This window comes from Protomyctophum parallelum, assembly GCF_964188405.1.
Source record: "Protomyctophum parallelum genome assembly, chromosome: 23".
Classification (NCBI taxonomy): Eukaryota; Metazoa; Chordata; class Actinopteri; order Myctophiformes; family Myctophidae; genus Protomyctophum; species Protomyctophum parallelum.
This window is the reverse complement of record NC_139715.1, coordinates 30,770,378-30,782,877: the sequence shown is the minus strand read 5'-3', so window position 1 is coordinate 30,782,877 and position 12,500 is coordinate 30,770,378. Positions and strand designations below refer to the sequence as shown.

The following is a 12,500-nucleotide window of genomic DNA, read 5'->3' as shown; positions in this document are numbered from 1 at the left end:
TCCATGCTGCTCCACCCAGTCCAGCACCTACACACACACACACACGCACACACACACACACACACACACACACACACACACACACACACACACACACACGTCATGTGGGGTTCCAGGACTTCTGAGAAAATGTTTCCGAGTCCACTCTGCCCTACAAACTAAAGCCACAGTGCTGTAACTAACTACGGAGGAGATATATCTGCCAATAAAGTGAATATTACAATAATTGTCATCATCATTTTTCGACCGCCGTCGAGATCATGAATTCCTCAGTGCCATGCCAGACTTCCCGGTCCTTCATTGCCATCCCCAGTTCCTGCGTGCGTGCGTGCGTGCGTGTTTGTGTGTGTGTGTGTGCCTGGGGGTGTGTGTGTTTCTATGTGTGTGTTTCATTGCCATCCCCAGTTCCTGCTTACTGATGCATGTGTCCCTAGCCCGATGATATCAGGGAACGACAGTTTTCTACCTCTGGTCTGCTTTGAGGCAGGACTCCAGAGGAGAAGGGAAGATACATTGTCAGCTCTGTAGCAGTGGCCGGAAAACTGTGTTCTTCTGGATCGGACTAGTGAAGAGAAACGGGGAAGGTTGCCGCATAATAGAGAAGTCGATGGGTGGCTCTTCTGAGACAGATTTTGCGCTCTCATTAGAAGTGTTAAGTGCCATCCAGCCGTTTTTCTAGTTTCTTTGAAAGTGTCCATGTCTCGGAGCCATAGAGTAGAATCGGCTCGACGGTCGTCCTACATATTTTTTTACTTTGAACACTAATTGTAAATATGTTCTTGAGGTAATCGTTTACCTCTCCAAATCATGAAGGCCAATTTGACCTTTGGGATACAGTTGGTGTGTTCCAAAACGTAGTTAGTGCACTATGGCTTCCCTCTGAATGGAAATCTGTAGTTGTCCCTTTAGCAAGACTTGGGCTAAACAACATGCTATCTAAACAACATTATGTACATTATGGAACTATAGCATAGCAGGTCATCAATGAAGCTAGCATCTGTCTAAAACAACATGCCATATCTAAGTAACATTAATGCACATTATTAAAACGACAACGATTCACTACATTTGTGGCAGATCATGTTATGATGAATGCCTAGTGTGTGTGTGTGTGTGTGTGTGTGTGTGTGTGTGTGTACATGCATGCGTGTGAGGGTGTGTGTGTGTGTGTGTGTGTGTGTGTGTGTGTGTGCGTGCGTGCGTGCGTGCGTGCGTGCGCGTGTGCGTGTGTGTGTGCATGTGCGTGCCTGTCGGACATCCTGCTGAAACACACACAGCTGGAGGCGCTGGTGGAGGCGGAGCTTGCGGTGTTGCCACACCCCTTCGACCTCATGGTGACCCTGACAACACAGTCATCATGACATCATGACATCATCATCACATACACATCATCACACTTTTATGTCCTCACTTTTTACCCTCAATTCCATACGGTACACACACCTTAGAGTATATATTAATAGAGACGGCACCGGATTTCTCCTCCATCCACTTGCATTAAGGTGGATTTCTCCTCCCATCCACTTGCATTAAGGTGGATTTCTCCTCCCATCCACTTGCATTAAGGTGGATTTCTCCTCCCATCCACTTGTATTAAGGTGGATTTCTCCTCCCATCCACTTGTATTAAGGTGGATTTCTCCTCCCATCCACTTGCATTAAGGTGGATTTCTCCTCCCATCCACTTGCATTAAGTTAGATTTCTCAACCCACCCATGACGACGCCAGGCCCAGGAAATAATTCCCAATGCATTTTTCCCATAGACATTTCAAAAAGTATTTATTTAGGGCGCGTTCGGCTATGCGCACCGGGAATGTGGTCAGTTTGTTGAGTGTGGTGGGCGGTGACGTCACAGAGTGCGTTCAGTGTGCCTTATTTACGAACGACCAGTTACAACACACCATTCACACTGAGCAACCCTACCCTCAGGGTAGGGTTGCTCAGTGCGTGCACTCGGCACACCCGGTGCGCAGCGCACTGGATTTTCGAACGACAACGCACTGAGTGCACTGAATAAACGAACGACAAGAGAGCACACCAGTGCGTTCAGGGCGCATTTCCGAACGCGCCCTTAAAGACCTTTTAAGCGTCGTACGAGTCGTGACAAATCATGACAACAAACAGTTGTTTGGACCAAAAAAATAATTGCAAAGAAGAAAAACAACAAACAAGTGTTGTAACCTGCCGTTTTCTTTCTTCATTCTGATTATTTGTTCGCCCCGAAATATTGTGTTTGTTGTCATGATTTGTCACGACAAGAGTTGGCTTTGTCCGCGGCTTAAAAGGTCTTTAAATAAATACTTTTTGAAACGTCTATGAGGAAAATGAACGCAGAATCATTTCCTGGGCCCTGGTAGGGGCGGGACTGGGGCCTGGTAGGGGGGCGGGACTGGGTCCTGGCAGGGGGCGGGACTGGGTCCTGGTAGGGGGCGGGACTGGGCCCTGGTAGGGGGCGGGACTGGGTCCCTGGTAGGGGGGCGGGACTGGGCCCTGGTAGGGGGGCGGGACTGGGCCCTGGTAGGGGGGCGGGACTGGGCCCTGGTAGGGGGGCGGGACTGGGCCCTGGTAGGGGGCGGGACTGGGTCCTGGTAGGGGGGCGGGACTGGGTCCTGGTAGGGGGGCGGGACTGGGCCCTGGCAGGGGGCGGGACTGGGCCCTGGTAGGGGGGCGGGACTGGGCCCTGGTAGGGGGGCGGGACTGGGCCCTGGTAGGGGGGCGGGACTGGGCCCTGGTAGGGGGCGGGACTGGGCCCTGGTAGGGGGCGGGACTGGGTCCTGGTAGGGGGACGGGACTGGGCCCTGGCAGGGGGCGGGACTGGGTCCTGGTAGGGGGCGGGACTGGGCCCTGGTAGGGGGCGGGACTGGGCCCTGGTAGGGGGCGGGACTGGGTCCTGGTAGGGGGACGGGACTGGGCCCTGGCAGGGGGCGGGACTGGGTCCTGGTAGGGGGGCGGGACTGGGCCCTGGTAGGGGGCGGGACTGGGCCCTGGTAGGGGGCGGGACTGGGTCCTGGTAGGGGGACGGGACTGGGCCCTGGCAGGGGGCGGGACTGGGTCCTGGTAGGGGGCGGGACTGGGCCCTGGTAGGGGGCGGGACTGGGTCCCTGGTAGGGGGGGCGGGACTGGGCCCTGGTATGGGGGCGGGACTGGGCCCTGGTAGGGGGGCGGGACTGGGCCCTGGCAGGGGGCGGGACTGGGCCCTGGTAGGGGGGCGGGACTGGGCCCTGGTAGGGGGGCGGGACTGGGCCCTGGTAGGGGGCGGGACTGGGTCCTGGTAGGGGGACGGGACTGGGCCCTGGCAGGGGGCGGGACTGGGCCCTGGTAGGGGGGCGGGACTGGGCCCTGGTAGGGGGGCGGGACTGGGCCCTGGTAGGGGGCGGGACTGGGTCCTGGTAGGGGGGCGGGACTGGGTCCTGGTAGGGGGGCGGGACTGGGCCCTGGCAGGGGGCGGGACTGGGCCCTGGTAGGGGGCGGGACTGGGCCCTGGTAGGGGGGCGGGACTGGGCCCTGGTAGGGGGGCGGGACTGGGCCCTGGCAGGGGGCGGGACTGGGCCCTGGTAGGGGGCGGGACTGGGTCCTGGTAGGGGGCGGGACTGGGCCCTGGTAGGGGGGCGGGACTGGGCCCTGGTAGGGGGGCGGGACTGGGCCCTGGCAGGGGGCGGGACTGGGCCCTGGTAGGGGGACGGGACTGGGCCCTGGCAGGGGGCGGGACTGGGCCCTGGTAGGGGGGCGGGACTGGGCCCTGGTAGGGGGGCGGGACTGGGCCCTGGTAGGGGGCGGGACTGGGTCCTGGTAGGGGGGCGGGACTGGGTCCTGGTAGGGGGGCGGGACTGGGCCCTGGCAGGGGGCGGGACTGGGCCCTGGTAGGGGGGCGGGACTGGGCCCTGGTAGGGGGGCGGGACTGGGCCCTGGTAGGGGGCGGGACTGGGCCCTGGTAGGGGGGCGGGACTGGGCCCTGGTAGGGGGGCGGGACTGGGCCCTGGCAGGGGGCGGGACTGGGCCCTGGTAGGGGGGCGGGACTGGGCCCTGGTAGGGGGCGGGACTGGGCCCTGGTAGGGGGGGCGGGACTGGGCCCTGGTAGGGGGCGGGACTGGGCCCTGGTAGGGGGGCGGGACTGGGCCCTGGCAGGGGGCGGGACTGGGCCCTGGTAGGGGGGCGGGACTGGGCCCTGGTAGGGGGCGGGACTGGGCCCTGGTAGGGGGCGGGACTGGGCCCTGGTAGGGGGCGGGACTGGGCCCTGGTAGGGGGGCGGGACTGCGAAGCTCTATAGGCCACTATAGTACCGTGCTCAGCCAATCAAATCATCGCTATATGGGGTACACACATTGCTCAGCCAATCAAATCATCATTATGGGGTACAAACATTGCTCAGCCAATCAAATCATTGCTATGGGGTACACACAAACCCACAAAGCTGGGCATTGGAGGGCCTAGTGCAGAATATAGGAGTTATATTAGCCAATCGGACGCGAGCATCTCACCTCCATGACCTCGTGCAGAACTCCCATGATGCCGTGCGAGGCGGGGGTGAAGTCGGGCGCCAGCGCCAAGGTGGCGTCGGCGGCGGGGTCGCTGGATGCCGGGCAACGCTGAAGGACGTCTAGCAACGCCTTACCGCTCTCACTGACCTAGACGCACACGCACACGCACACGCACACGCACACGCACACGCACACGCACACACACACACACACACACACACACACGCGCACACACACACACGCGCGCGGACAGACAGAGACAGACAGAGAGACAATGATTTAAACTCCAAAAATAGCCGATCAAGCTCATAGCGTGTCGACACATATGCAGATCAGATGTCCTCATATATCTACAAATGCGCCAAGTCTCTGTATGTACAGTATGTGTGTGTGTGTGTGTGTGTGTGTGTAATCCACGTAACTCGAGAACCGTTCGCCCCACCGACTTCAAATGTGACACGTGGGCATGCCTTACAAAGAACCATCCATATATGGGCATGAAAGGGAGACAGACATAATATATGGGTGGGGGGGGGGGAATTAATTTCCAACTTGCATCGTTCCAAGTAGGCCAGTGCCCAACGGGCACCGCTGTAGAGGCCCCACGGGCAACGCAGGGGGTGCAGTGGCCGGTGTCGAGACTATCGGACCAGCGGTTGTCCATAAGCGCCCCAAAAAAGGCCTCCACACGCCCACAGGGGGTGCATGTACTCTGTATGCATTTACAACTTGCATCGCTCCATGTAGGCCTTCCCCACGGACAGCGCTCTAGTAGATATAATAACCCATTTTGGGGCGGGAACCCCTTTTGGTGTTAGCATCATGTTATGCTTTAGCTATTGAAAAACAGCAGATCTACAAGCTCATAGCGCGCCACCGAGTGGCGCACTATGAGCTTGTAGGACTGACATAGAAACATAGCTTTTTCAGAAAACTGATATTTTTAGAATCTGATCTCAGGTCAGAATGGCTTCAACATAAACCTGTGTGTACATGCAGATGAGATCTCCTCATACAGCTGATCTCAGGTCAGAATGGGTTCAACATAAACCTGTGTGTACGCAGATGAGATCTCCTCATACAGCTGATCTCAGGTCAGAATGGGTTCAACATAAACCTGTGTGTACGCAGATGAGATCTCCTCATACAGCTGATCTCAGGTCAGAATGGGTTCAACATAAACCTGTGTGTACGCAGATGAGATCTCCTCATACAGCTGATCTCAGGTCAGAATGGGTTCAACATAAACCCGTGTGTATGCAGATGAGACCTCCTCATACAGCTGATCTCAGGTCAGAATGGGTTCAACATAAACCCGTGTGTATGCAGATGAGATCTCCTCATACAGCTGATCTCAGGTCAGAATGGGTTCAACATAAACCCGTGTGTACGCAGATGAGATCTCCTCATACAGCTGATCTCAGGTCAGAATGGGTTCAACATGAACCTGTGTGTATGCAGATGAGATCTCCTCATACAGCTGATCTCAGGTCAGAATGGCTTCAACATAAACCTGTGTGTACGCAGATGAGATCTCCTCATACAGCTGATCTCAGGTCAGAATGGGTTCAACATAAACCTGTGTGTACGCAGATGAGATCTCCTCATACAGCTGATCTCAGGTCAGAATGGGTTCAACATAAACCTGTGTGTACGCAGATGAGATCTCCTCATACAGCTGATCTCAGGTCAGAATGGGTTCAACATAAACCTGTGTGTACGCAGATGAGATCTCCTCATACAGCTGATCTCAGGTCAGAATGGCTTCAACATAAACCTGTGTGTATGCAGATGAGATCTCCTCATACAGCTGATCTCAGGTCAGAATGGGTTCAACATAAACCTGTGTGTACGCAGATGAGATCTCCTCATACAGCTGATCTCAGGTCAGAATGGGTTCAACATAAACCTGTGTGTATGCAGATGAGATCTCCTCATACAGCTGATCTCAGGTCAGAATGGGTTCAACATAAACCTGTGTGTATGCAGATGAGATCTCCTCATACAGCTCCTGGTGCTTCTGGCTCTCCGCCTCCAGCTCTGATGTTTCTGAAGGCAACGCGCTGTCCTCACACACCTGGACCCAGCCATGAACCTTAGACAAGAACTGATGGAGAGACAGACAGACAGACAGACAGACAGACAGACAGACAGACAGACAGACAGACAGACAGACAGACAGACAGACAGACAGGGTTAAATGGGTTAACATTGAGCGCTCGTTTGCACTTCCGCATTTGCCAACCAAAATTTGGTTGGCAAATGTCCACCCTCTCCTTTAGAATTCTATGAAAACGGCCTGGGCCATGGCTCAGCGGTCCAGGCGCCTTGGCTGGTAATCCAGTCTGGCAGTGTGCCGCGGGTTCGACTCCCGATACCGACGGCCTTCACTGCATGTCACTCCCCCATATCTCTCTGCCCCATTTCCTGTCAGCCTACTGTCTGTCCCTCTATAAAAAATAAATAAAAATAAAGGCGAAAGCCGCCAAAAAACCCCACTTTTTTAGAGGTTTGGGTTGATTTCTTACCTTATTGTCAATGTCAACTTTGTCTTGTTTTGACTAATTTGTGTAGAAAGAAGATCCGGTAGATATGCCTATACGCCGACCGAATCACTGCTGTAACAAAACGATCTGATTGGACCAAAACTGTAGACCACTTCCTTATTGGAAACGACGGGGATGTAAACAAATGGATTTGATCTCGTCCGCTCGTCACTAAAAACATACACAATGGACGTGTTTGAGGGAGACACTTTAGAAGACACTTTAGAAGGAGTGTGTAAAGTGTCTGTGTCTGGGATTGCTCATATGCGAGGGTGCATCTCAAACAGCGTGGAGACTTCTGTTTACAAACGTAACCTCGCAAGACGGCCCGCGAGAGTTGGGAACGCCGTAGCACTGCTTCAGTCTATCTCCGACTAAAATAGTAACTTTATTAATCTTAAAAGACGACAATAAAACCTGGTGTCATAAACTGTCAGAATCAGCTTTTGTTGCGTTGGTTTATGTGCTAAAAGAGTGACTTAGAGAGCGGTTTCCCCGTTACAATGGAAGTCAATGAGCGACTATTTTTATTTCTTAACGGTATATTCAGTGATTTCACTTAATTCAAATATCACTTATTTTTTTGTTTTGTTGTGATAATCCTCTCTACTATAGAGTGTGCTGGCCATATAAGGAGTTCCTCCCTGTCCCCAGTTAACCCCTGGGGGTCAAAAAACCTTAGGTTTCGTTTTTGACTCTCTATCCTGATTGGACGAAAGGCTGGGTCCCACAGCCAAAAACGAAACCTAAGGTTTTTTGAGTGAAATCACTGAATATACCTTTAAATTGCTAATAAACAACACAACGGAGCGAAATAACTCATGCAATGGAATAGTTTGCCCATAATAAGGTAAGAAAACAACCCAAGCCTCTAAAAAAGTGGTCTTACCCTTTTAACTATGAAAACAATTGAGTACTTTTTCCACCACTGCTTCTGAACCAATCACCTGTTCCGCCCCCTGGTGGAAGGCCGTCGCCATGGCGAGGGTGTTGCTCCTCTCCTCCAGGTCAGAGGTCAAGACCTTCCAGTCGTCCTGTAACCGTGACGACACGGCCGCGATGCGCTCCGCCCCGTAATGCCCCGCCTCCCCCAGCCTGGCTGCCACGGCAACCACGCTGTCAACGTTCACACTGCCGTTCTGAGCACACGCACGCACGCACACACGCACGCACACACACACACACACACACATGCACACACACATACACACACATACACACACACACGGGTTTGACTTGTGAGGATGTCAACATTTGAAAACATTTCATATAAATGTTTTTATCGCCACCTTCATATAATTGGCGCTGACTAATTAATGTTCATGACAGAATACCAAACAAGATTCAGAAACACGTCCACCAGTGATGTCATCGATGTCAAAGAATCTGCCTATAACGATGATGTCACTAGTGAACTACCGAATGCCGTCTTATGGAAAACAGACTGAGTAGGGAGAAAAGATTGTGGCATTTTATCATGAACATTAGTGAGGACCACTTATAATGAAGATAAGTTGAAAAGTGCCAAGTGGTGTGTAAGTTTAACCGGAACCCCTTTTGGTGTTAGCGTTATTTGCTATGCTTTAGCTATTGAAAAATAGCAGATCTACAAGCTCGTAGCGCGCCACCGAGTGGCGCGCTACGAGCTTGTAGGTCTGCTATTTTTTGAAAAATCGAAGAACAACTGACATAGAAACATAGCTTTTTCAGAAAACTATCATTTTCAAACAGACATCTTTAGAATCTGATCTCAGGTCAGAATGGAAAACTGTCAGGATGTAGGAGACATCTTTGGAATCTGATCTCAGGTCAGAACGGGTTAAAGGTCATACCATGCAGTTGGCAGTGAAGTGGGCGTGGTCTCGTTGGAGCTCCAGGGAGTGCTGGTGGTTCAGGCCGACCTCAGACACACTCTGTAAGAACAACTCTCTGCTGTGAGAGATCCACCCTGTCATCTGGTAGAGAGACATAGATACACAGAGAGAGAGAGAGAGAGAGAGAGAGAGAGAGAGTTATCCACCCTGTCATCTGGTAGAGAGACATAGATACACAGAGAGAGAGAGAGAGAGAGAGAGTTATCCACCCTGTCATCTGGTAGAGAGACATAGATACACAGAGAGAGAGAGAGAGAGAGAGAGAGAGTTATCCACCCTGTCATCTGGTAGAGAGACATAGACATACACACACAGAGAGATACTTATACACTCTGTCATCTGGTAGAGAGACATAGATACAGAGAGAGAGAGAGAGTTATCCACCCTGTCATCTGGTAGAGAGACATAGACATACACACACAGACAGATACTTATCCACTCTTTCATCTGGTAGAGAGACATAGATAGAGAGAGAGAGAGAGAGAGAGAGAGAGAGTTATCCACCAGTTATCCTCTGGTAGAGAGACATAGACATACACACACAGAGAGATACTTATCCACCCTGTCATCTGGTAGAGAGACATAGATAGAGAGAGAGAGAGAGAGAGAGAGAGAGAGAGAGAGAGAGAAAGAGAGAGAGTTATCCACCTCAGCCATAAAGAAGTGTGAACTGTGAATCAGGCTGTCAACGTTCACACTGCCATTCTGAGTGTGCACACACACACACACACACACACACACACACACACACACACACACACACACACACACACACACACACACACACACACACACACACACACACACACACACACACACACACACACACACACACACACACACACACACACACACACACACACACAACAGAAGTTAGTGAAAACCCACCTCTTCAGACTCCATCTTAGCCCGTAGCACTTGACGTAGCGCTTACCCTAGCCTCGACGACCTTACAGGCGTACGCAAAGGCTCAACTTATGTAACTTTCTTGCTTATGATCCTAGATGACTATCTCTATGTGTCTGATCTATTACTGTAGGAGCCATGAATTGGATTCTTGTAATATTTTGGTCAATGAAATGAATGGGCTGTCACTGGTGTTAATGTGATTGATTGACGGGTTCACTCAAGAAGGTGGCCTGTTCACCTGGCTGACACACAGTGAGAGAGAGGGGGGGTGTGTGGGACGCCGTACCTTTTTGTTGACCGCTTTATTTTGCTTTACTTTATTTACGTTGATCGCTGTGATTACTTTGATTTATGTTTGAGCACCCTTTGAGTCATTCATATTGCTTTAATAAACCCCTTAAACGCATTGTTTTGGATCCAGCGAATTCCTTTTGTATGCGGAGCAGAGCGCGTCTGACAACCTGGCCCATCCCATCGCCTCTCAGCGACTTTAAGATTATTTTCTCATGTAGTCGCTTTACAATTACCATGTGTTGTTGTTCTTGCTTACTGTAAGTCTTGATTAATTAAGAGTTCCTGTAAAATGCCTTAATTGTAATCCCTACTCTCTTTCAAAACCGCTCTAAAAGAACACCTACAGGACAGGTAGCTGAAATTCGGAACTGCCCCGTACAAATCATTCTACTATAAATGCGGCACGTCTCTGCGTGCGTGCGTGCGTACGTGTGTGTACGGTTGTAATGCACGTAACTCGAGAACCGTTTGACCCACAGACTTCACATTGGACACGCGCGTTCCACACCCCCGCAGGGAGTGCAGTGCCCGGTATCGAGTCGGTCGGACCCACGGTTCTCCAGAACCACCACAAAAGGCTCTGGTCAGGCTCTGCCAGTGGGCCTAATGAGGCCAACTCCTTTCACCTGGGCCAGGCTCTCTGCCAGTGGGCCTAATGAGGCCAACTCCTTTCACCTGGGCCAGGCTCTCTGCCAGTGGGCCTAATGAGGCCAACTCCTTTCACCTGGGCCAGGCTCTGCCGGTGGGCCTAATGAGGCCAACTCCTTTCACCTGTGCAATTTCCAGCCTCTGCCTCAGCCAATTGAGGCTCAACCAATCAGGCTCTGCGAGTGTGCCGAATTGATTGCCAAGGACACTTTTCAGGTTGCAGTCTTCACACACACACACACACACACACACACACACACACACACACACACACACACACACACAGGCACATACACAGATCTCCATGTGGGACACCGGCTGACAGTTAAAACGGGTGCTATGACAACGTATATCATTAGGTTCCCAAGTAGGCCGGTGGCCGACTGCGACGGGCACGTGCAGGTCTAGTTTTATAAAGTCATTAAACTATTAGATATCGGTTATGTTAATTAGGGTGTGGTTATGTTAATTCGGGTGTGGTTAATGACCTTGGCAGCATCCTGCTCAAACAGGTGCAGCTGGAGAGCTTCGTCCAGGTGCATCTTGTGATTGGTCCAGGTCTGGAGGAGGTGTGTCCTCGCCGTCTGAAGCCGCTCCAGCAGCGACAGCACCCTGGGGGCGGAGCTCTGGAAGTCGTTTACCCCCGACAACCAGCTGTTGCCGTGGTTACCGCCGCCGCCGCCGCTGCTGTCGCCAGGGGCGTCGCCGGCTGCACTGTGGGCGGGGCCGAGGCGCATGCGCTGCATCAGGCTCCGCCCCTCCCTGTCCAGGGCGTCGACGGGCGCCGTGGCAACGGTGGAGCGCAGCCGACTGTGCTCCTCCAACAGTCTGGAACATGACGGTTTCATTGTTTCATTCGTTAATATAGTTATTTCAACTATGATACCCTTGGTAGACACAAAAGTGATCTCTTATACTCATTTTTATTCTGTGATGTTTCAGACCAGTGCTCTTCAACCAGTGGTCCGGGGACCACCAGGTGGTCCCCCAGATAAATGAGGGAGATTTGGTAACCAAATGGACCCTTGGAAGATCTTTAACTTCAGAGAGCGTCTCAAGAGTTAAATTATGCTAAAACCTCTGCACTACTTAATTTGAAGTCTATACACAATTATTAGAGAATGTAGAATAATTGTTATTTTCATCAACGTTTGCCTGATATCTCTCCTATATGGTACCAGCGTCAATACAGCACGGAATTGTGGATAAAATCCTATCCAACGACAACAAAATATTGTAAGTGTTGGGACTGAGAGGCTAAATGTAACACCATGGACCTTGATATGATATAAACCTGTGATTTAGAGTGTCTTACTTGCGGGCCTTGTCCACGTCCTGGGGCTCAGGTAGCCGGGCCAGGCCAGCCTCCAGCTGCTCCAGCTGGGCCAGCAGCTGAGCCGCCGCCCCCGAGAACTCCTCCAGGCCCAGGCGGAGCTCGGTCCACTCCACATGGTCGTACTCCAGAGAGCCGCCCAGGTCAGAGGTCAGCTGAGACGGATCCACCAGCTTGGACAGACCCTCCACTGACACCAGACTGGTCTGGAGAGAGAGAGAGAGAGAGAGAGAGAGAGAGAGACATTTAGATTTTTAAAACTGCTTTATTGAAAGCAATAGAATACACCCGCACTCTGGCCCCTTTTCCACCGGGGTTGAACCGGTTCGGTTCTTTCTTCCCGCCAAATATTGAACCAGTTCAGAGTGTTTCCACTGAAAATGAGTTGGTTCCGAACCATAAACGTTCGTTCCCAATG

The 12,500-nt window shown here is 52.3% G+C and overlaps 1 protein-coding gene across 1 annotated transcript in view; it reads right to left on the bottom strand.

The window, feature by feature from the left end:
• The window catches only part of LOC310854045 (kalirin-like), a 70,584-nt gene that overhangs the window by 54,471 nt on the left and 3,613 nt on the right, over positions 1 to 12,500 (bottom strand). The window contains exons 3-10 of the mRNA XM_083758523.1: positions 12,065 to 12,288; positions 11,238 to 11,577; positions 8,857 to 8,979; positions 7,972 to 8,163; positions 6,454 to 6,585; positions 4,479 to 4,625; positions 1,248 to 1,340; positions 1 to 27 (exon numbers count right to left, since the gene is read on the bottom strand). The exon at positions 1 to 27 is cut by the window's left edge and continues 96 nt beyond it. Coding sequence (XP_083614649.1) covers positions 1 to 27; positions 1,248 to 1,340; positions 4,479 to 4,625; positions 6,454 to 6,585; positions 7,972 to 8,163; positions 8,857 to 8,979; positions 11,238 to 11,577; positions 12,065 to 12,288 — 1,278 coding nt within the window. The remainder of the gene's footprint in view (positions 28 to 1,247; positions 1,341 to 4,478; positions 4,626 to 6,453; positions 6,586 to 7,971; positions 8,164 to 8,856; positions 8,980 to 11,237; positions 11,578 to 12,064; positions 12,289 to 12,500) is intronic.